Source organism: Schistocerca cancellata, chromosome 1 (assembly GCF_023864275.1).
Source record: "Schistocerca cancellata isolate TAMUIC-IGC-003103 chromosome 1, iqSchCanc2.1, whole genome shotgun sequence".
Lineage (NCBI taxonomy): Eukaryota > Metazoa > Arthropoda > Insecta > Orthoptera > Acrididae > Schistocerca > Schistocerca cancellata.
Window position 1 is genome coordinate 1,161,827,569 of NC_064626.1, and position 25,957 is coordinate 1,161,853,525.

Consider the following 25,957-nt stretch of genomic DNA (forward strand, 5'->3'; position numbering starts at 1 on the left):
TATGTTGTTTAAATTTTGGTTTTAGTAAAGTAAGTGGTACAAAAACTAAATATGTGCAGTTATTAAAATGTCTGTAATGTCATATATGGCAAGGATAGGTATCTTGTTTTACTTTTATTCACAACAGAACTGAAAAAAAAAATTGGGCAGTTAGACTTTAATAAAATAACTGTGTAATCAAGAATTCTCTCCATTGCACTGTCTATGCCGGCAAACACACAATGCCACTGCCATAGCCCTCAAGATGGACTGGTCCCACCATAGGAACGGAATAGGTATATGCCACATCTCTATATTATCACCACCATAGTTCAGTGCTTAACACATATCCCGAAGTTGTCAGTTTATGTACCCTTAAGTATCTACTGGAAGCAAATAAATGTACCACTGATGTACCTCAATATTAGAACGAGAAAAGTCTGGTTTACAGAAATGAGAAAGAAAGGAGGTTTTATTCAAACCATGGATAAAATTTTGAAGACTTTATACGCGAGGAGTCACCTGCATTCTGGTAGTGGGGCTTTTCAAGAGAGGTTGGAAGTCTCCCTGTGGTTGTAGTATTAATGCATTAGTGTCACAAAAAATTGTGACCACACAACATTCAGTTTTCTAAAATTATCTGGGTATGATGTTTCCATGAAGAAAAATTTTGGAATTAAAACCAGTCCCCGATGGAGGTCTCGGGTTAGGGACTGACAAGGTTAAAATGATATTATCTAGAATTGTTGATCAGTACTTCTGAGAGACACAAAAATACACTACCCTAGAATTCAGAACTAACAGCTCCTCCCTCAGGGAGGATAGGGCATAGTATGGAAGCAGTGCGTAAAAACAGAGGTTCAGGTCTCTCGTGCCCAGGCATATTGAGATATCTATTGGCTAGGTAATTACAATCCAAGCCTTATTGCTAGTAACAGAAAATGCGTAACAGGTGTTACATAATTATGAAGAGCAAGTTAGGAAACAGTGTGTTATGCACTGGTGGAATTATTATTCTCAAGGTTAAAACTAAATTAATGGTAACCACAGTTGTACAGTTTTACATGCCGCAATCACTAGCAGATGATAATAAAAATAAATATAATGTATGAAGAATAAATGGGAGATATGGAACAAAGAAACCAACTACTGGATGGCAAAACAAACTCATGTGTGGATACTCAGATTGTAACCTAGTGCTGGTGAGAATACAGGATATTAACAAATGAAGTTGAGACTGCTAAGACAGTTAGTGCTGAACTACATTAAAGTGTTGAGTGCAGTACAACAGAAAAGGAGTAGAATGTAACAAAAAAATAATTGAAGCCCAAAAGGTTACTGAAAGGGAAACAGCCATCAGCAACTCTCAGTATTTGGATCTGGATCAAACAAAGCAAAGAAGGGAATGATGTTTAGTAGCAGGAATATCATAATTACCAATCAGTGAAATTATGAAGGGTCACAAACAACAAAAAGAGTGCGTCAAAAGCAAAGAATATTTACAGTGTAGTTCTAATAGTAAGAAATGTGAACATAACATTTTGGAGAAGTTTTCTGAAGCAGTATTTATGGAGTATAGAGTTGTAGAAAAGTAAGATATGTACAATAGAAAGAGAAGCTTGTGAAATGTGCTGCTGCAGAAGGTGCCTTCAAACTATTAGACAGAGAAGTTCGTAGTGAAGAACCACTGACAAGAATAAACGAGGAAAGAAGTCCATGGAAAATCATTACGTGGGGGGATGTGGACCACATGTTGAAGCATCTCGTGTTCTGTACGCTAGAAGTGTTAACTAATTGATAGGGACGTGGAACAGAACTTAAATACATTCCAGCACTGAAGTGAGGAACAGGGCAAGGGTGTGGGAATAGGGGTGCAGGGTGGAGGATGTAGAAGTATGCCAATAAAGATAATTCACCACAGTGTAGGCATTGGTGTTTTGTGCTTGTGAGATGTGGAGGGCAGGATTACATAAAGGAAGAGAGAGCTGAAAGAAAAATGTGGATGAGAATTTACAGGACTATAACCCAAAGTGTCAGGCCATAGTGAAAAGGAAAGAAGCAGGAAGTGGGGTACCATTGTAAGACAGAGGCTAACAGCAGTTGAGGTCAGGGAGATTATGACATCAAAATGTGTTGAAGGCAACTTCCCCTGCATAACTCATAGGCGATCCAGATAGCAGGGGTTGCAAAACAGTTATTGAAGTTTACCATTTCATGCTCAGGAGGATGGTCTGCCTGAATAAAAATCTATGTAATAATTCCAGAAAATGTCTGTTTTTAGGCTTTTGTGACCAGAGTCAACATGCATAAAACTCTAGGTTGTAGACTATCTCAAGTAAAACGATGAAACAATATTTCAGCTAATATTGCCAGTGGCTTTCATCATGAAGTCCATGTGCAATAGTGTCTTCAGTATTGATTTAAATTTTACAACGCTTTCTGAAATGTCCCACTATAGTTGATTACTGTGCTCCCACTGAAAGAATCTCTACTTCAACACCTCCAACCAATTGCTCAGAGTCTAATCTGTCATATCAACGATACAAACTGGTTCCTTCAATGACCCAAAAATGCCATACTCTCTTCCCCTTCCCCCAGTGCTACCTGGATCCCAAGCTGTCACTGTTGATCCCACCTCCCTAAACATTCCTCATGCACCTGGCCTTGCTACTGTTTATACAACTTACCAATTACATCCCAATGCGCAACGACTTCTCTTCTGAGGGGAAGATATAAAATCAGATCTGCAGCACAGCCATGGGCATCCGCATGTCACCTTCCTTTGCCAACCTGTGTACAGGCCATGTAGAGGAAACTTTCCTAACCCTAAACTCTCAAACCCCTTGTTTTGGTTCAGGTTCTTTAATGAAATCTTCATTCCTCTACAACCTCATCACGACCTCTCCCGTCCACTTCACCTGGTCCTCCTCAACACAATATGCTACCTTCCTGGTTGTTGACTTCCACCTCTCTGATTGCTCCATCCATATTAAGCCCACCAATCACCAGCAGTACCAGCATTTTGACAGCTGTCACCACTTCCACACCAAAAATTGCTCCCATATATGCAGTGATGAAAATTCTCTTGTGTACCACACTGAAATTCTTACAAAGACTTTCACAGATACACACTACCTCACAAAACTAGGCTGCAAACAGATTTCCTGCACTATGTTCTTACATAATCGTAATCCTCCACTGTTCCCAAGAATCTGCTGAAAAGGAGTGCCCCCACCCCCATAACACAATACCACTCCGAAATGGAATAACCAAATCACATGGGCTTTGATTATGTACCCACCCACAATACTGCACACTCCTCCTAAAATGGTATACCATTGCCCAGCCAATCTACACAACATCCTGGTCCATCCCTGTGCCACTCCTAATCTCTTGCGGCAGGGTTCATATCCCTATGAAAGGCCCAGGTTCAAGACTTGTACCAACACATCCTATCCTACTCCAGTCTTGTCCAGGGTTATTCTATTCTATCAGAAGCAAGTTCACCTGTGAAAGCAGTTGTGTCATATACCATCTTCACTGCAATTTCAGCATTTTACATGGGCACGACCACCAACCATTCGTCCACCAGAATGAATGATCACTGCCAAACTGTGGACAAGAACAAAACTGACCACGCACTTGCACAAAACATTGCTGAGCATAACACACTAGAGTTCAAAGGCTGCTTCACAACCTTTGCTCTCTGGATCCTTCCCTCCAATACCAGCTTTTCTGGATGCTGAAGATGGGAGTTAATTCTTGGAACACATCCTTCACTCTTATAGTCTTCCTGGCCTCAGTCTCTGCATAACCCATTGTTCCCACACCTTCTACCCAAAAACTTTCCCTTTCTCTGTCCTGTCACTCCCTCCCTATCCACACCATGTTCCTCATGCATCATACAAATTCCCTGGCTCCAGTGCCCTTATGTAGCATGCCTAGCCCCTGCACCTGCCATCCCTCACTCCCACATTCCTATCATTATATATCTAATTCTACATCTATACTGTGCAGACAACTGTGTGGTGCATGGCAGAGGGTACATCCCACTGTACGAGTTATTACGGTTTCTTCTTGTTCCATTCATGTATGGAGAGTGGGAAGATGATTGTTTGAATGTCTCTGTGCATGCAGTAATTATTCTAATCTTATCCTCATGATCCCTATGTGAGCAATATGTAGGAGATTGTAGAGTATTCCTAGAGTAATCAATTTAAGACCAGTTCCTGAAACTTTGTTAATTGATTTTCTCAGGATAAGTTACATCTATATTCAGGAGTCTTCCAGTTCAGTTCCTTCAGTATCTCTGACACACTCTCACAGGTTAAACAAACTTGTGACCATTCATGCTGGCTTTTTCTGTATACATTGAATATCCCCTATTAGTCCTATCTGGTGCATGTCCCACACACTTGAGCAATACTCTAGAACCAGTCACAGGAATTATTTGTAAGCAATTTCCTTCGTAGACTGATTGCACTTCCCCAGCACTCTACCAATAAACCAAAGTCTAGCACCTCCTTTAGCCACGACTGAAGCTACGTGATCATACCATTTCATATCCTTACAAAGTGTTCCATTTGTATGAGTTGGTCGATTCCAACAATGACTTACTGATATTATAGTCACAGGATATTACATTTCTGAACATTTAGAGCAAGTTGCCAATCTCTGCACCAAGTTCAAATCTTATCAAGATCTGACTAAATATTTATGCAGCTTCTTTCAAATAGTACTTCATTATAGATAACTGCATCATCTGCAAAAGCCTGATTTTATTAATATTGTCTGCAAGTCCATTACTATACAACATGAGCAGCAATGGTCCCAACACACTCCCTTGAGGCACACGTGAAGTTACTTCTACGTCTGACGATGACTCTCCATCCAAAATGACATGCTGCATCCTCCCGACCAAAAAGTCCCCACCCCGAAAAAAAATTTCGCTTGATGCTCCATACGATGTACTTTTGACCATAAGCTTGGGTGTGTACTGAGACAGTGCTTTTTGGAGACCAAGAAATACTGCGTCAAGCTGATCGCCCTGATCCAAAGCTTTCAGTATGTCATAGGAGAAAAGTGCCAGTTGGGTTTCACATAATCGATGTTTTTGAAATCCATGCTGGTTGGCATTGAAGAGATCATTCTGTTCGAGATACCTCATTATGTTTGAGCTCAGAATATTTTCTAAGATACTACAACAAATTGATGTCGAGGATATTGGATCGTAGTGTTGTGGATCATTTCTACTACCCTTCTTGTAGACGGGTGTGACCTGTGCCTTTTTCCAAGAACTGGGCACAGTTTTTTGTTTGAGGGATCTATGATAGATTACTTAGAAGAGGGGCTAACTCAGCCACAAATTCAGTATAGAAACTGACAGGGATTCTATTGGGGCCTGGAGCTTTGTTCAATTTTAATGATTTCAGCTGTTCTTCAACAGCACTGACACTGATACTTACTTCATTCATTATTTCAGTGGCATGAGGATTAAATTGGGGCAGTCTAGCATCTAATGCAGCATTTAACACGATGTAGTGGGGACCAAGACAGTTATCTTTAGCATACGAACTCGTGCAGAAATGTACTGTTTTTCCCTTACACACAAAATATCACAACAAACATTGCTCTCTGACTAATGCTGCCTGTCATGTGGATCCACTTAAAAGTTGAGCTTGAAGTGACTACACAGTTATGATACCTTCGTACCATATTCCAGCATACACAATCATCAATCCCTGGTCTTCCAGCATCTGCCTCAGCCCTAACCTGTGGCAGTAGGTCTTTAGATGCCACAGTCTCGAGTAACTCAAGGATTTCATATGTGTGGTGGGTTCAGTGGGAGGGCATACATGCCAAGCAATCGGCTACCATGGCTTATCTACTGTTGCCCAAATCACTGGTCCAAATGATCTCAGACTGCACATGAAAAATGAGGTTGTGCGTCCTCGTGCTGGAACCATGCCTTTTGATACACATGCATTGACACATCTTCCAAGAGCCCATATAATATGCTGACAAGGAATCACAAGTATGCAGCTTAAGTGAAATTTGGTGGACAAAGGTATAGCCTAGTCACATGTCCATCCAGAAACTCTGTCCAAATGTTCAGACAGTATCATTTCTGAAACCCATGAGGGTGCACAGCGTGTGGGTTTCCATCAGCCCACACATGACCATTATGAGAACTCAGAACAGCTTCCCTGGTGAATGTGGCTTCATCCTTGAAAAAGGATCCGCCTTGGCAAGTTGGTTTCGTCCACAGCATGGCGCAAGAACCACGTGCAGAAGTGGGCTTGTGATGCAAAATCATGTGGCTACGTTGCCTATATATTCTGGGTGAGGTATATGTGTAGCTGCTGCTCGTACAGAACATGCCAGTCAGTTTGCTGATCCACATTCAGTCTACTTGCTACATTTCTGACACTTTTTGTCGCATTCTGTTCCACTTCGTAGAGTACAGCCTCTTCAAAACTCTGGTGTGCTGTGCCACTGTGGAACAACACTCGTCAGTCCGGCTGGTGGTAGTGAAGGTATCTCTCTCTGAGGCCCACTGGTACACTGTACCAAACAGAGATGCGAAGCTGCCTGGTGGTGTGGAAAATAGTCTGCATATTACTGACAAGCAGCCCTCCTGTTGCACAGAGCTCACATAGTAACATTTTGTTGGCATATTTCACGATTGTGTAGTCAACAGTGATATACTAAAAATGAAATGTACGCACAGCTTGTACTCTGTGTTTAATGAATTATTACTACTGTACAGCATGAAAAAAGACCACAAGCACAACAGCAGGTACAAACCTCTCTGGACAGATCACAAACTCAAGTGAACGGGATGTAAATGAATCTGTAGTGGGCATGGGACATCACATGATCAGTGCTTGAGGAGCGTAATACCCTTGTCTATGGTGCTGGAAATGTGGGAGATTTTAACGTGTGTTGTGGTATTTTATGTATAGCGAGAAAAATGGAATGTTTCCGGACGTGAGTTCCTGTCATAAACTTAACAGAATTAGTTCCCACTCCAAGGTCACAGTGTCTGTAAATGGAATTTATTGACACCCTGTACATCGGCATTGAGTCAACAGGCACATACACACATTGAAAAGTTTGCTAGCTTTTGGAGAACTCTTTTTTACACAGGAAGTTTGAATATAAATGCCTTCAGTCACAATTGTGTGTGTGTGTGTGTGTGTGTGTGTGTGTGTGTGTGTGTGTGTGTAAGTTACTTGTACTACATTACAGTATGCATTTTGCTCTGTGTGGATCCATCTTCAGGTGCAAATAATTTAATACATAATTTACATTTGCTCTTAGTGAGCTGAAATGCATTTCCCCATTATGATGAAGTTAGATATTAGGTTCTATATTTGTATGTAACATTCTCTTAACAGGAAATTGCATTTCACATCTCTCAAGAGCAAATGTAAATTTGCACCTGAAGATGGACCCACAGGATCCAAAATGCATCGTCTAATTTAACAAAACATGAAAAAACTGTGAATGAGGGCATTTTTATTCAGACTTTCTTTGCACTGAATACAGTGAAGTTCACACCTGCAAAATATGGATAAAATTGAATCCTTTTTTGAGTGTAGCGCGCACCCACACACACACACACACACACACACACACACACACACACACACACACACACACCTATACAGCTACATTCTGCAGGGTGCATACTATGTGTCTGAACCGCATCTGCAGCTTGACTAGGGAGGAGATTGTGACAAGTGTTTGAGGGTGAAGGGGAGAATGGAGGTGGGGAGTGTGAAAGAGGTTTGGGGAAAGGTGGTCGGCAGCCAGGAAGGAGGAAGCAGCAGCCTGGGATAGGGATTCAGAATGGACACCAATATTGCTACATATAATGACACAGGTGAATGAGTTGGGAGAGGGTGACAGAACAGAGGCAAGGACGTGCTAGGTGGGTTAATGGGGCAGTCCTTGTAGTTCGGTCTTCCACAGAGAGATGTCAGGGGGTTAAGACTGGATGTGGCATAAGGGTGGACCAGGAAATTGCCTAGATTGAGTGGACAATGGAATACCACTTTGGGAGGGATGGAAAGGATTGTGGGTAGCATTTTCTTTGTTTCTGGGCACAATGATGAAAAGTCAAAGCCCTGGCAAAGGATATGGTTCATTTGCTGCAGTCCGGGATAATACCAGGTGATGCTCCCTTGAAGAGGTTCTAAGTGTATGAGGATAGGCAAGGGAGATTTGTCCATGGACTAGGTTTGAGGGATAGTCCCGTCTGCAAAGATCTTAATGACATCTCCAGCACATTGGCAAAAGGAATACTTGTCACAGTAGTGTTTCAAAAAATTTGAGAATTTTTGGAGGGTGTGCCTAGAGTGCTCATCCAGGTGTTGGATGGCAAGGATTTCAATTTGGGAGGTATGTTGTAAGTAGTTCGGGTTGCACAGTAACAGTATCTTGCAGAGGGAGTGGAAGTGGACCAGAGATGTCTGTACCTTGGACATTTGTTTATCTAGTAAGAGGTTAAGCAGAATCGATTTTTCTCCTCACTCCAACAATTCCATACACATCCACCTCCTTTGTGCTTCCCAAAATCCATAAAACCAACAATTCTGGACACACTACTGTAGCGGTTACTGTGCTCCCACCAAAAAATCTCCGTTGTTGATCAGCACCTCCAAATAATTTCCCATACCCTAGCCTCCCACATCAAAGATACAAACCATTTCCTGTACCATCTGTCAACTAAGACCATCTGTATCCCAACCTGTAACTGTTAATGCCACCTCCCTTACCCAGCATCAGGCATGTCTATGACTTGCTGCTATCAAACACTGTTTTTCCTGGCTCCAAACGCACCATCTCATTTCTTATGCATCTAATTACATCTTCACACACAGCTACTTCTCCTTCGAGGGAAAGGAAAAAAAAACAGCTCTTTGGAACAGTAAGGGCCATCTAGAAGAAACCTTCCTAGCAACTCAGACCCTTGACTGGTTCGGTTTCATTGATGATATCTCCATGACCTGGACCCAGGGCCAACAAACATTATCTTCATTTCTCCACAACCTAAACACTTTCCCATTTGCTTTACCTGGCCCTCCTCGGCCCAATGCGTCTCCTTCCTCGATGTTTACCTCTACCTCTCTGATAGCTCCACTTATACCTTCTGTAGTTTGGCCACCCATGGATGTGATGCATGTGTAGTGAATATTCCTTTGCCCAGTATCCTGAAAGTGTTGTTAAGGCCTTCACAGACAGGCCTTGTTCCTCAAATATAATCCACAGACAATTTCACAAACCCCTACTCTTCCCACCACCCCTAGGAATCAAATAGAGAACAGCACCTCCCCATAATCCAGTATCATATTGGACTGGAAACTGAACCATATCCTTCACAAGGGCTTCAACTATTCATCATAGAAATGAGGAACGTGCTACCCACAATCATTCCCACCCCTCCCAAAGTGATACTCCAATGCCCACTCAATATAACAATTCCACCCTTTTGCCATATCCACTGCCAGTGTCTTGCAATAGGGATCAGATCCTTCTGGAAGATTAGGTTCATGGCCGCCGAACACATCCCACTTCAGTCCCATCTCAGACTTTTTATATCCAATCAGAGGCAGGGCTACCTGTGAAAGCACTCATGTCATATAGCAGCTCTGCTGCAATTCATGCACAGCATTTTATGTGGGTATGACTACCAACCAGATTTCTACTTGAATGAATGGCCCTGCCAAACTGTAGCCAAGAGCAGAGTTGACAACCCAGTGGCAGAACATGCTGAGCACAACATACTTGATTTCAATGGCTGCTTCACAACCAGTGTCATCTGGATCCTCCTCCCCAGCACCAGCTTCTAATAACTATGTAGAGGGGAGTCGTCCTTGCAACATAATCCTCGTTCTTATAATCCTCAGTCCTCAAGTCTCTGCTAGTCCCCCGTCCCTCACTCATCCAGGTTATCTGGCCCCCAGCGGCAGATTCAGAGGGTGCCAAATTCGTATTCTTGAAGAAAAACCTTTCACAAAGCACCTAGCATCCTGTGCACGTTGGTCTATAAGTTATTCATATGATTTTGAAAAGCATCCCAGTTTCTTTTTGAACTTTTTTTGAACACATTGTAAGTTGGGCGTCACTATCAAGTTTTTGTCCCGGTTTGGAAATATCGTAGATCTCTTGGAGAACAGTTCATGTGTCTGTGCAGGCAGATCTTCATTTTCCCAGAATATAATGCCTTATAACAATCCATAAAAATGAGCAAAGTTAGTTAAGGTTTTGACGTTTCCATCAGTTCTTCATTCAGTGGTATTGAACAGTTTGGAATTTATGTACATTTGTTGACAGTGCTTTTGCAGAGAATAACTTAATAACTGAGCCACTTTTATAATTTCATTTAGTTGTACTCTGACTTCCCAGATGGCTTTATCCTCACATCCCTGGCAATTTTCTTGTAGTTCCCATTAATCCACTTCCCTTTTTGTCAGACCTCATGGCACCAGAAAACCCCCCCCCTCTGGCAGATGGGGAGGTTATCATCATATTAAATTATAATACTGGCACAAAAAATCTGCTCACAGTAAAGAACAGTGTGAAGATTACTGTGAATCTACTGACATGATTTACTTGCTAAAAACAGCACGTTCTACCAACGTTTTGCATTCTGCAAGGCCATTGCATAGACTTATTCTCACTGCAGTTACATCTTCAGATTACTCACTTCAAATATTAGTGCTGCACAACTTTAAAGACTTAAGAACAGAAACTCTGGGCATTCTGTTGCTCTACTGCATCTATCTACGTCTCATCCAGTTGCTATCCTTTTACTAGTCTGCAGTTGCTTCCCTGCTGTGCAGATTGTGTTAATGGTGCATAACATATGGCACAATGTTCCAAATCACCTCTCTTAACTCTATTGCTTATAAGAAAAGTGTTCTTTAAATGTGTAACTGTAATCCTTAAACAGAACTATTACCTTCCCACTTGGCCATGGCTCTGTGGAACGAGGAAGACTTGGGACTGAAGGTATGCTTGCTTTAGATCTTACCAATGCTGTTTCCATGTATCTCCCTACAGCTTTTACTGTGCTCACTACTACTTCATAAAATGTATAAAAATGGTAAAAGCAGTACCTGTTGTGATTTGGGATTTAATACTTTCCCAAACTTATCTTTAATGATAACTTCACAGTACATGAAGAGTTGACTTTATAACATTAAATTACTGCTAATGTTCAGCTTTCTTTGGATATTGTGATGACTAAGGCAGGTGATGTATCTCCTAACCCCTATTTGGACGCTATTTTTTAAATCATTCCAAATTCACTGGGAGCACAGAAGTAGTCCTAATGTTCATTGTGCTAGAACTGTAAAGACAAACACTAACCTCACTTACCTTGTTTTTATGGTCCTTGTATGAACTGTGAGTTCCAACAGTTACTCCCACCCTCATTATCTTCAACTTTTCACACATTTTCATATCTTTCCTCTTCTCTGGGAAACTAAGTGGGAGAGGAAAAGAAAACCCTTGGGAGTCAAAAGATTTGTGTGTCCGCTCGTCATACTGCTGCCAACTTCCCTACTAGTTTTAGCAAGTTGTGGCAATTAATTTCTTTCCTATGGGTTATCTATCAATTTTGACCGTAAATCTATTTTTAGATGAAAAAAGAAATAAAGTTGGATATTTTTATTGCTTTATTTCTAAGGAAATATTTACAAAAAATGTGTACAGTTAACTGCTTTCCAGCAATTCAGTCACTACTGCAGTTGTTCCCTTCAAAAAATGTGGAGATAATATGACTGTCACATGATAGAGCTCTACCCAGCACATAGTACTACAGTTCATACCCATACATAGGCCCTTCCATATAGGCACGATGCATATCGTATGAATTACGTCGGATACGACGCCCTACTGGCTCGAGATCAGCGTAGCACTTTGGGAAAACACGATTCACAGCTGCTCGAGCCTCTTCCATTGTCACATTACGCACAGCAATAATTGAATGTGCAGCCTTTCTCTTCACACATTCCTGTAATAAGATTTGTTATATTAAAATCAATTTATACTGAAAAAAAAGCAATAAAGAATCTATCTCACATGAACAATGTACACTCTGTTTTCCTAAATCTTAAATCTCCGAGTCCCACCAATATGAACAAATACATTATTTTAAAATTAACTTATTACCTTAGTAAGAAACATACGTGAGAAATTGGCAAGAAGTAAACAATCAATTGTTTCAGTCTTTTTGCTACGCCTATCTGACTCAGCATCTTCGCTATACGGTGAGTAGCAATTTTCCTTCTCATAATATTGTTACATTCCATCCTGGATTTTCCATTGTTTTAAGTTTTGAACACCCCCCCCCCCCCCACACACACACAATTTCGTGTAATATATTTGAAAGCAAATTCACATTTTTCCTAGACAAAGTCCCACATCTCGAAGCTTCCATGGACTCAATAATAGTACTAAACAATGGGCCTACAATTTAATAAGTTTGTATCCCAATTACATAATGTCCCAGTGGTTTCATTTTGATAACACTCATAAAAGCAGTAGTAAAAGCTCAAATTTACATTACAGTAACTTCAGATATATTTGCTTTCACTGTCAATGATGTCAATATGCCAAAAAGACCTCTGCTACAATCACACGGCACAATCTTCGTGCCGACTGTTGCTTTGAACGCTATAAGTGACTTCTGCAATGCACTACATTTGTAGAAGTACCTCAGGCTACCACTAGATGTACAGTAACATACATGAAAACAGCAACACCTAAAAGAATGACAAGTGAATCCAGATTTAGAACATGTCTAGTACAGTTTTTCAGCCATAATGGATTAAGATTGGAAAGACAGGCGTAGCACCACCAGTCTCATCACCAGAGTGGTCAGGGTTACACTAAACTATCGCAGAAGAGCATTAAAGTGAGTACGAATCTTGAAAGCAACTGACATATGTGCCACTATATCAGCAACCGAATGAGTGAACAGGGCAGAATATCAGTCTCTGGGAAAAGGTTTGTCACACAACTGTTGTACACAACACATACAAGTTAGTAACTAATCGAAGACTGAAAATACAAACCTGATGCCGCTGCTTAATATTAAAAGGTGAGGCATCACCCTGATAGAATGCACTCATAAAGCTGCAATGTGTAAGATTTGCTGCTCTCACTTCCGTACAAGCAAGATGGTCCAAGTTTTTGAAGTCAAGTTTGTTGCGGCAGTAGTCAAACATGTGTATCATTTCATGTGCCAATATGCCTTGAACAATCCCTTCTTTGAGTGCAACATTTTGGCAGACAACAATCTGAAATAAAATTCATGAACTCTCAATTTTTCCCTGTTACATAAATAAATATCAGCATTCATTCCACCAAAAAGGAGAACCTTCAGTGATGTGGAACAATTTGGCGTACATTAACATAAGACAAAAACATCATAGAAACTTATTATGTATACTGTCTTATTAATAAACTATCACTGTTCTGCTAAATGCTATCCACGCCTAAACCACCTAAATTGTATCCAGTAAATTTGTAAATATTTTCATGCTCAGTTAATAAATGTCATCAGATTTTTCTATATAGGAATAGTTTTAAGGTACCAAAGTACATAACACAGTGCTCATTTCCTAAATTATCTTTTGATATGGTACCTTTGTTAGATTGGAGACTGCTCCAAAGAAACAAACAACTGGCTCTAGGATATTTGCATCATCATTTGCAAAAATTCAATCAACATAATATCCCCAAAAATTACAATGTTAACACTAGCGTTAGGGTTACAACCACAAAGCAACACTTGCTAAATGTCCTCGGATTTCACAATATGTTTTGCACACAAATAACAAGGCAGTTATCACATCTGGAGAATGTTGTAACAAACGTAGAAATAAATATGTGTGAAACTGGGCTTTTTGTACCATGTGCCCATCATATCATGAAGGGATTTGGTTAAAATTGTTGACAAAAATCCCACAATGTGAACAACTCAGGTATGTTAGACTTGTTGACACTAATATCCACACTTTCAAGTCACAACTGTGTATGATGTAATGGTCCAACTTCCTGTCTCATTCACAAATGTTGATGAACCTTTTGATAGATTTGTCAACCTTGTTTCAATATATGCTGTCCTAAAGGGGACCAAAGGTTACCAAACACAAGTAATCATAGAAGTTTACAACGATGCTTCATACCTGACCTCAAAAAATGAAGAACGCAGGTCATCAGTCTCTATAACATATCAATGAACAGTGAAAAAGATAGACTTCAGTGTCTTCAACTAAAGAAAAGGTATAGATCAGAAATTATAAAACAGAAACAAATGATAACTATATTCAGCAACCACAAAACAAATAAATTCAATGCTGCCTGGAGAATTATCAAAGAACTGGGCAATACCAACAGAACCTTTTGTGATAATACCAATATCACACCCGATGAAATGAATAAAATCTTTATTGATTCCGGCAACAATGGACACTCAACTCAACAAAACAACAACTATGAATCAGGCACTAATAACCATTTACAAAAGACAAAGTTATTCATATCTTATGACAAACCTGCAACATCCTCAGTCAACTGGGTACAAATTGCTGTCCCTGGAATTAAAGTAGCTCTGGCAAAATCAGAAGACTTGTATGGACGGTCATATTTTGTTATTAAAAAAGATAGCGGACATTATATTACAACCACTCTGTGTACTAATGAAATGTGTTTATATGGGTTGTTCTTTTCCAGCCTGTTTAAAGATAACGATAGTTATATGTATACATAAAGAAGGAGACAAGAAATATTTTGATAACTACAGTCTCATTTCTCTTGTACCAATACTTTCGAAGATAGTAGAACACTGCATGTACCAACAAATTTACAAACATTTCACCTGCAATGGTACACTTACAAACACAGTATGACTTCAGTGAAAATTCTTCTACACTGAAAGCTGTTTAAAATGTTGCTTCAACAATACTCGTGTCTTTGAAGCAAAATCATCCGACAATGCGCTACTGATTGACATAAGCAAACATCTGACTGTGAGTCATCAGATTCTAACAGATAAACTGAGGTGCTCTGGCATTCAAGATACAGAACTTACCCTTATAGAATAATATCTTGACAATAGGAAGCGGACAGTACACTTTAATGGTATGAGCTCTGGATTCCTAGATGTTTCAAGAGGCGTGCCTCAAGGTTCTGTAATGGGACCCTTATAATCTGTATTAATGCCCTACCTAGTATAATGCCATGTAAACTGTTCTGTATGATGATACCAGTTTCATTGCAACTGGAAACGACAGAGGATCTAAAGAAACAAAGCAAATCCAATCTAAGAATTTCTAGTAAAGACAATAAATTAATTATAAACAAAAATAAAACCAAGAATGTAGTTTTTAGTTTATGCAATACCAACAATGGTTGTACACCAGTTACACTTCTTGGTGTACTCCCGGATACCAAATTAGTTTGGAACCTCCACACAGATTCTATATGCACTAAATTATCAAAGGCTCATATAACTGTTTCATAAACTTAGAGAATCTGTAAGCGAAAACGTGATTCTCAGCTCTTATTATGCATTTTTTTCACAACCACATAACACACTGCTTACTGCTTTGGGGCAGCTCCACTGGGGTAGAAAGAGTTTTGTGGCAGAAAAAGGCTATCACATGTGTAGCGGGTATTTTCAAAAACACTGTACCTTGTAGGCTGCTTTTCAAGAAACTAGGTGTCATGACAGTCCCATCATTATTCATACTTACTTGCCTAGTTTACACAAAGGAAAACCAAGAAAAATACATATTAAGACAATATTTCATTATCACACGTGACAAAGAAAATACTGACCAATCCTTTACAAGATTAACCAAGGGTCACAATAGCTATACATATCTTGGAGTAAAACTATTCAATGCACTGATGCCGGAAGCACATACTACCTCATGCAAAAGCTTCAGAAATGTCCTATAAAACTGGCTTAAAAAGGACGCTTTCTATACCAGAGAGGAAATTTTTGATTTTGTTAAGGAAGATCTAAAATTTTAACTTATGCTCATTGTATGTATTCAGCTCTACATGATTTAACCATTTTCTTTATTATTACACATATCATTATGTATTAGACAATTTGTACAAACTTAACATCAACAGCATACAAAATGCTTGAAAATGAAAACAGATAAATACAGGCATACTGTTAAAAGGTGTGGTATGAATAAAAATAAAAAAGGGGGGGGAGGCTTTGAACTGTTAGCAATCAAGTCCTTCACCTTAAAATGCATAGTATGACCATAAATACGAGATAAAGAGAGAGCAACTCTACAGCTCTCGTGTAACCATCTTCTGAGCACATTTTGCCTTTATTCCTAGTGTATTTGGAAAGGTTTTAAAAATAGATTGTTCAAAGACAGGTTTCAAGATACATCATTTGCCTTACTGTCAGCACAATACTCAATCGGGGACATGGAAATGAGTAACTGTTTATCATAAAAAAAAGGCAATTCTTCAAGTTGTATGAAGCTATCTTCAGAGAGAAATTTAAGTATTACACTCCAATCCACAGTCTAAGCATGATCACATCTTTTTATCATTGTATAGGAGGGTAGAGAGGTAATGATGAGTTCCTGGAGTAAGATTCACTCTGCATAATGAAAGCAGTAGGAAATTATGAGGAAAGTGTTACCTCCTTCTACAGCTGCCACCAAGGAAAGTGGAAACAGTGGTGGTAAAATCTGAAATAAAGATACCATCAGTTCCCACTTTTCCCATTTGCACAGAGCCATGAGCCAAATGGCAAAAAGATGTGCAGGGAATAGAACTGTTTACAATTATGTCTTAAAGAATATAACAAGTTCCTCTTACATAACAGGGTAAAAAGTGTGGTGAAGTTGGAACATCGTACCACCCATTATGCATCACTACTTGAATTAGCAAATGAGAAATGTGAACTCTGAAAAGTTTAGAATTAAACTAAAGCAACCAGGTTTAAATTAAAAACGAACAGTGCTGTAAACCATATTATCAATGACTGAATTATCTGTTCACAGAAGACCGCAAATTAACTAACTTTTGTGAGGATCTTCTCACATGCCTTCATTCATACCACCAGAAAAATCTTTTAGAGTTGCATTTAATGATATATCAACCTTCTTGTACAAAAGAAAAATTTCCACAATGTGATATACGGGGTGGTCCATTGATCATGACCGGGCCAAATATCTCACGAAATAAATGTCAAATGAACAAATGAAAAAACTACAACAACAAAACTTTTCTAGCTTGAAAGGGGAAACCAGATGGCACTGCCATAGGTCAAATGGATATCAACTGTGTTTTTTGAAATAGGAACCCCCATTTTTTATTACATATTCATGTAGTACGCAAAAAAATATGACTGTTTTAGTTGGACCACTTTTTTTGCTTTGTGATAGATGGCGCTGTAATAGTCACAAACATATGGCTCACAATTTTAGACGAACAGTTGGTAACAGGTAGATTTTTTAAATTAAAATACAAAATGTACGTACGTTTGAAAATTTTATTTCAGTTGTTCCAATGTTATACATGTACATTTGTGAACTTATCATTTCTGAGAACGCATGCTGTTACAGCGTGACAACCTCTAAATACCACATTAGTGCAATAATGTTCAAAATGATGTCCATCAATCTCAATGCATTTGGTAATACGTGTAACGACATTCCTCTCAACAGCGAGTAGTTCGCTTTCCGTAATGTTCGCACATGCATTGACAATACGCTGACGAATGTTGTCAGGCGTTGTTGGTGGATCACGATAGCAAATATCTTTCAACTTTCCCCATAGAAAGAAATCCGGGGACGTCAGATCCGCTGAACGTGCGGGCCATGGTATGGTGCTTCAACGACCAATCCACCTGTCGTGAAATATGCTATTCAATACCGCTTCAACCGCACGCGACCTATGTGCTGGACATCCATCATGTAGGAAGTACATTGCCATTCTGTCAAGCAGTGAAACATCTTGTAGTAACATCGGTAGAACATTACGTAGGAAATCAGCATACATTGCACCATTTAAATTGACATTGATAAAGTGGGGACCAATTATACTTCCTCCCATAATGCTGCACCATACATTAACCCACCAAGGTCGCTGATGTTCCACTTGTTGCAGCCATAGTGGATTTTCCATTGCCCAATAGTGCATATTATGCCGGTTTACGTTGCCGCTGTTGGTGAATGACGCTTCGTCACTAAATAGAACGCACGCAAAAAATCTGTCATCGTCCCGTAATTTCTCTTGTGCCCAGTGCCAGAACTGCACACAATGTTCAAAGTCGTCGCCATGCAATTCCTGGTGGATAGAAATAGGGTACAGGTGTAATCGATTTTGATGTAGCATTCTCAACACCGATGTTTTTGAGATTCCCGATTCTCGCACAATTTGTCTGCTACTGATGTGCAGATTAGCCACGACAGTAGCTAAAACACCTACTTGGATATCGTCATTTGTTGCAGGTCTTGGTTGACGTTTCACATGTGGCTGAACACTTCCTGTTCCCTTAAATAACGTAACTATCTGACGAACAGTCCGGACACTTGGATGATGTCGTCCAGGATAGCGAGCAGCATACATAGCACATGCCCATTGGGCATTTTGATCACAATAGCCATACATCAACACGATGTCGATCTTTTCCGTAATTGGTAAACGGTCCATTTTAACAAAGGTAATGTATCATGAAGCGAATACCATCCACACTGGCAGAATGTTCAGTGATACCACATACTTATACGTTTGTGACTATTACAGCGCCATCTATCACAAAGCGAAAAAAGTGGTCCAACTAAAACATTCATATTTCTTTACATACTACATGAATATGTAATAAAAAATGGGGGTTCCTATTTTTAAAAATGCAGTTGATATCCGTTTGACCTATAGCAGCACCACCTAGCGGGCCAACCATAGCGCCATCTGGTTTCCCCCTTCAAGCTAGACGAGTTTCGTTCTTTGTAGTTTTTTCGTTTGATGCTTATTTCGTGAGATATTTGGCCCAGTCACTATCAATGGACCACCCTGTATATGTGGTGGTGAAAGCAATCATACAACTCCCATAATTTCATCCCGTTTTGATGCCAGTGAAAAATAATGCATCCAAAAAAGCAAAATTTGAGACACTGTCTTGGAATAACATTTAACAAAGAGAAAAATTCATTTAGGAGATGACAGAGTGGCGGATGTCGAGCTGCAAGGTCGAGTTGTGAGGCATGCTTCTGTAGTTCAGTTGGTAGAGTACTTGCCCACAAAAGGAAAAGGTTCAGGGCCCAAGTCCCAGTCTGGCATGCAGTTTTAATCTGTCAAGGGGTTTCAATTTATTTAAAGACAGCAAGATTAATAACATGGTTTTGCATAATTATGAGTACAAGTCACTTAAACTGCTACTTGGATGCTACTGGTAGCTGATTATGTGAAAGCAAGACAGGAGAAAAGAATAATCATAAGTAGAATAGGTTCAAAATTGTTGCATGGTTGTCAAAATCATTTACCTGGTTTAGTTCTGGATCATAGCCACCTGTAACGGAAATGTCACATACTTCACAGGATATGTGCCGTCTGATGTCAACTGGGCTGAAAATAAAAGCATTTATTCTGAGATTCGACAAAAAATTAAATATGTACTTTCATTATCAAAGATTAATTAATTTCAAAATCAGTAATGTGTCACAAGATATACGCTGATCATTTTCTCAAAATTAGCCTTAATGAATTAGAGATGGACAGGTAACACGAGGGGAGCGGGAGTAAATGCTCTTGTAATCCCACGGACACATTGGCGGATCAATCAGTATAATTACCCATGCATTCGGTTAGGTCAATAGGTGTGGCAAGGAGTGATACATCTACTGGTGCCAGGTCACGTCGGCAAACATCAGCGGCAGATTTAATGATAGCCATGAATTGTCTCGGCCTCTTGATGTGTACTACATGCTCTCCAGTGGACTTATTTATGATAACCTTGTAATACTTGGGATTTTCTGGACACTGATTTGGACTCTTGTAATTCCCAGCCATTGACATTGCACATGATTGCATCAATTTTCCTGATGCAGTGTTGTCTCCGTTATCCATTCGACTGCATAGTGTGCTTACTGTGAATGCACCAATGGCGTATGCATGCACTGAGAGTATGGTTCATATCAGTGTGCTTTCCAGCCTAACAAAGTTACAATGGTCTCAAGTACTAACGTTTGAGTTATTCAGTAAATATCTAGCGCACTTTAACTGCCAAGTGGTATCATCCTCTAGATGTCTTTGTTTCTTTTAGTTCAAGAAGAGTCATGGTCTGCTATTTTCTAGGATTCATTTGTATTTAATTGGTGTTCAATAAAACGTACATTGTTTAGGAAGCAGACTTACAACAGAGGGGTGTGGCTTACGAACATTTGAGATCCCAACACTATAAGTATGAAAACTGGCTTGAAGTCATGAGACATGGTATTTACAATCTACGAACAAGAATGAAATAATATCGCAGGATGTGAACAGCATGTGATACGAACAGAATATGGCAAATAACTGGCCAAATAGCCTTATTATAAATGGTTGCATTTGCCTTACCATCCAGAACTCTTTAGTGCTCCAAGCATGAGCTTCACAAGAGGACCTGAAAACAGAAAAGTCTTGATATTTATACTTATACAATGTAATGCTACACATGAAGTCAATAAATCAAAATATGACCTTCAAGCAGTCAATTGAAACAGTTTCATAACATAAACAAAATCTTCCCTAAAGAAAAAGAAACCATGATACTTTTTTCACAGAAAGAAAAGTAGGAATATGCCTGCTGATGCAAGACTACAAGGTTAGCACTGCTTCTCACTGAGTGCCCAACACTAATAATAGCATGAGGCAAAACGGAATCAGTTTCTTGCTACTGCACAGATTGGTAATAGTAAATCACTGCATAGAATATAGCTAGTACACCAGTTGAGACTAGAGAAAGAGTATAAGCAGTGACCGTGACCAGGGTGGAATAGAAAAAGTGAAAGAGAGAGGAGTGGGGGTGCATACTGATAAGACTAGTATGAAAGAAATTATCAAAAAGCAAGACAGAGTTGATAGACAGACAGAAAGGTAATCCAAACAGGTTAAAGAATGTTCTTGAGGAGAATAAAGAAGCATTTTTCCTTAAGCTATGTAAGTAATGAGAGCCAATTTAAGTGTTAGAAAGTCAGTTACAGATTGTTGTTACAAAGTAAAGGCAGAGGCAAAATAGTAGGTTTTACAATTGTAGACAGTTTTGCCTGCAGCCATTCATTCTGATTCACCAGCATCTACATACATACTCTGCAAGGCACCATATGGTGCACAGCAGAGGGTACTTTTTACCACTACTAGTCATTTCCTTTGCTGTTCCACTCGCAAATAGAGTGAGGGAAAAATGACTATCTGCCTGCCTGTGTATAAGCCCTAATTTCTGTTATCTGATAATTGTGGTCTATACATGAAAGGTACATTAGTGGAAGTAGAATTACTCTCAAGTCAGCTACAAATGCAGAGTCCCTAATGTTCTCTATAGTGTTTTGTGAAAAGAATATTGTCTTCCCTCCAAGATTACCATTTGATTTCACAAAGCCTCTCTGTAATACGAGGGTCGGTCAAAAAGTAATGCCTCCCATTTTTTTTCTACTTAAAGAAATTAAGTTAAGTGAAAAATTTGAATTTGGCGCCATTCCTCAAACCTTCTTCTGCAATCCACTGCAGTAGTAACTTTCTGTGTCAACAGGTGGCAGCACAGCAGAAGTTTGTAAGATGGCCGACATCGATGTTCGTTTGAGACAGCGTTGTGTGATTGAATTCTTGAATGCAGAAGGTGAAACGCCCATACGCATTCATGAAAGACTGAAGAAGGTGTATGGTGTTGTGACAGTGGATGTCAGCACTGTTAGACGATGGGTTCGTCGTTGTAAGGAAGCTGAAGGGCAAACACCGTTGACTGACGAAAAGCGGAGCGGCAGGCCGGTGAGTGCAGTGACTCCACACAACATTCAGCAAGTTGATGACATCATTCGTGGTGACCGTCGGGTGACTGCAGATGAAGTGTGTCGCATTATTTCTCTTAGTAAAGGCAGTGTGATCACGATTATTAAACAATTGGGGTACTCAAAAGTTTGTGCACGGTGGGTTCCAAGAATGTTAACCGATCAGAATAAAGAGGCAAGGAAAACAATAGCCTCCCAACACTTGCAGCACTTCCGTTTGGAGGGAGATGAGTTTCTGAAAAAAATTGTGACCGGGGACGAAACATGGGTGCATTTTTTTGAACCCGAATCAAAGAGGCAGTCAATGGACTGGCGTCACACAAGCTCGCCGAGGAAGAAAAAATTCAAAACTGTGCGATCGGCAGGGAAAGTTATGGCAACAGTTTTCTGGGATACAGAGGGTGTGATTCTGGTTGATTTTTTGGAGCAGGGATGCACAATAAATTCTGTTCAATACGTCACAACCCTCAACAAACTTAAAGCACGTCTTCAGCGAGTTCGCCCAACAAAATCAATGGCAGATGTTCTTCTTTTGCATGACAATGCAAGACCACACACCAGTCGTCACACCTCTGACGAGATTGTCAAAATTGGATGGGAAGTTTTGCCTCATCCCCCATACAGCCCTGACCTGGCACCATCAGACTTCCATCTGTTCGGGCCACTAAAAGAAGCTCATCGTGGGATTCATTTTGAAGATGAGGAGGCCGTCAAAACATCCGTGCGTCAATGGCTTAGGAAGCAGAGCTGTGATTTTTACCGTGCTGGGATACATGCCCTTGTTCAAAGATGGACCAAAACTGTAGAGATGGGCGGAGATTACATTGAAAAATGACAAAATGATCCTCAATGTTGTGGTTTTCAACTTATGTAATTGCATTTAAATTTCCTGACAATTAAACGTAGAAAAAAAAATAGGAGGCATTACTTTTTGACTGACCCTCGTACTTGCCTGTCGATCGAACCTGCTGGTAAAAAAACTAGCAGCACACTTCTGTATTCCCTTGATGTCTTGCTGTAATCTGACCTGGTGGGGATCCCAGCTACTTGAGCAGTACTCAAGAATGGGATGCACTAGAGTACTATAAGGGGTCTACTTTATAGATTAGGTATACTTTCTCAGAATTCTCCAAGTAAACCTAAGTTGGCCATTTGCCTTTCCTATTAGCAGCAATATGTGCTTGTTCCATTTTGTATTGCTTTGCAATATTATGCCTAGATACTTAATTGACGTAACTGTGTCAAGGAGCACACTACTAATGCTGTATTCAAATACTACAGGATTTTATTTCCTGCTCATCTGCATTAACTTCAATTTTTCTACATTTAGAGGAAGCTGGCATTCACCACACCAACTAGAAATTCTGTCTACATCATCTTTTATCCTCCTACAGTCACTCAATATAACACTTTCCTGTACACCACAGCATCACCTGTAAATAGCCACAGCTTGCTGCTTAATGTGTCTGTCAGGTTATTTATACATAGAGAAAATAAGAGTGGTCCTGCTACACTCCTAGCAAGCTCCTGACAATACCCTAATCCCTGTCGAACTTGAGTTCTACAACTTAAGAAGTCTTCAATCCACTCTCACATCTGTGAATGTAGTCCATATGCTTGGACCTTTGTAAAAAGCCTGAACTGCAACACTGTGTCAAACAATTTCCAGAAACCTAAAAGTAATGAAATTGGCTATTGCCTTCCATCCACAGTCACAGGATATCGTGATGAAAAGACAAGTTAAATTTCTCATGAGTGATTCTTTCTAAATCCATTATTATTTGTGGAAAGAAGTTTCTCCATCCAAGAAAATTTATTATATTAAAACTCAAGAGTATATTCAAGAATTCTGCAGCAAACTGATGGTAAGAATATTGGCATGTAATTTTGTGGGTCTGTTCTTTCACCCTTCTTGCATATACGAGTTATCTCCTTTTTCTTTTTTTTCTAGTCACTTGGGACTCTGCACTGGGCGAATGATTCATGATAAATGCAAACTAAGAAATGAGGCAATGTCATTGTGTACTCTGTAAAACCAAACTGTGATTCCACCCCAGACACTTATTTGCTTCCAAATCTCTCAGATGCTTCTCTGTGCCAAGGATGCCTATTACTATATCCTCCATATGGGAGTCAGCGTGACAGTCAAACAACAGTATGTTCATAGCATCCTCCTATGTAAATGATTTTTTAAATGTGAAATTTAAAACTTAAGGTTTCCTTTCGTAATCTTCTACTCCCACACCAGACTGCTCAATAAGTGACTGGTTAGAAGTCTTCAATTTGATTACTGATTGTGTGTAAGATCAGAATTTTCTTGGGTCAAAGCAAGATCCTTCAAAAAGTTATGATGGTGGAAGTTGTATGGTTTTGTATTGATCTTTTTACATATGCAGGAATTTCTGCTAACTTTTGCCTATCATCATTTGTGTTCTTTTTTTAACCGACAGTTCAACATTCTCTGGTTCCTCAGCATTTTCTAAATTTTGTTACTAAATCACAGTGGATGTTTCCTGTCCTTAAACATTTACTCAGCACGCACTTGTCCAGAGCACAATTTACAGCCACTTTAAGCTTAGCCCATAATTCCTCTATGGCCATCATATTGGAACTAAATGATGTCCATTCACTTTCTAAGTAGGATTGTCTTCGTTTTGCCAAAACAATGTTCCTCCATAGGAAGGATCACATGTTTGTACAGAAGTGATGGATTGCTTAGATTTGTTCAGAAACTTTTGTTGTATACTTTCGTAGTTTTAGTGAAGATTACGTGCTTGTAAGGGTTAGCAGTTTTCTCGTAAATGCTTGTGTTTAGATATCTCTGCACCAATACTTATATTTGAATGTGTAAGTGAAAAACAAAACAATTAATCCCTTTTTATCTGGTGACTACATGTTGGTAAGTACCATGAACATCGTCCAAGAGTTGTCTACTGTTTTTGAACAGTTGAAATTCGTGATAACGGTGACGTGGCTTTATGGAAATGATCCACACATTACTGGAACTGCTATCTCCTGCTGTCATTTAGATCTCCAGCTTTATTAATGTCACTGTTTCTATGATATGCCAAATTAATCGACTAAATGTTATAGTTAGATCTGGGATGCTTTTCTCAAGAAAGCGTCTGCTAACACCATCTATAACTGAAAGTGAGTTGGAGCAAGTGAGAGATCATTAAATGTCTCAGAAGCAGCCTCATAAATCTCAAGTTCCACGCAGAAGGGGCAGAAATGGATCGTTAGTTACATGCAGTTTTGGTTTCCGGGACTTAATGGGAACTATAGGGATAAATGGTAAGAAACAGAAAGGAGATCGATGTGCCGTCAGTGTGAGTGGAAGACTGCACCTTTGGGGAGGTTGAGAGTGCACGATTGATTCTCTACCAGATAAGGCTAACAAGGCTGAATGATGATGATAATAAAACACAACAACGAGGTTATCAGCGCCCGTTCCCAAAATAAATGTTGACAAGCGCAGCCAAGATTGTTTAAACAAGGATCAATTCAGAGCCGATCTTTGCGAGAATTGTAAATGCTCAAATTTCAAGATTGGACACAGCACATCAAAACAGGTAAAAATAATTAACTGTGGCTGGGTGACCACTTACAAATAACGGGTGACCAAACCACTTTACAACATATTAAGATCTCAATCCCAACATTTTGGGAAGAAGTCCAGACATCACACAAAAACCTGAAACTTTAGCCACACTCGCCTCGTTATTAGTTAAAATAGAGGGCAGGCTTGGTGGAAAACTTAAATCTTCCCTCAAACCCGCATATAAAACACACTCAGTTAAAATATGTTGAATTGACAGCTGTGTCCCCAACAAGGCTGAAGATGAATTAGACTGTGAACATCTCTGCAGCAGAATAACAGGCCGAAGTGGGTTCACATTTACACGAGTTGTTCCAACTGTCAAATTTGGTTACAATGA

The 25,957-nt window shown here is 39.7% G+C and overlaps 1 protein-coding gene across 1 annotated transcript in view; it reads right to left on the reverse strand.

Annotated features, from left to right (window-relative positions):
• Positions 1–11,653: 11,653 nt before the first annotated feature.
• LOC126093629 (mitochondrial inner membrane protease ATP23 homolog) overlaps positions 11,654–25,957 on the reverse strand; it is a 40,451-nt gene continuing 26,147 nt past the window's right edge. The window contains exons 2-5 of the mRNA XM_049908734.1: positions 20,593–20,638; positions 19,521–19,602; positions 13,068–13,292; positions 11,654–12,004 (exon numbers count right to left, since the gene is read on the reverse strand). Coding sequence (XP_049764691.1) covers positions 11,807–12,004; positions 13,068–13,292; positions 19,521–19,602; positions 20,593–20,638 — 551 coding nt within the window. The 3' untranslated portion in view covers positions 11,654–11,806. The remainder of the gene's footprint in view (positions 12,005–13,067; positions 13,293–19,520; positions 19,603–20,592; positions 20,639–25,957) is intronic.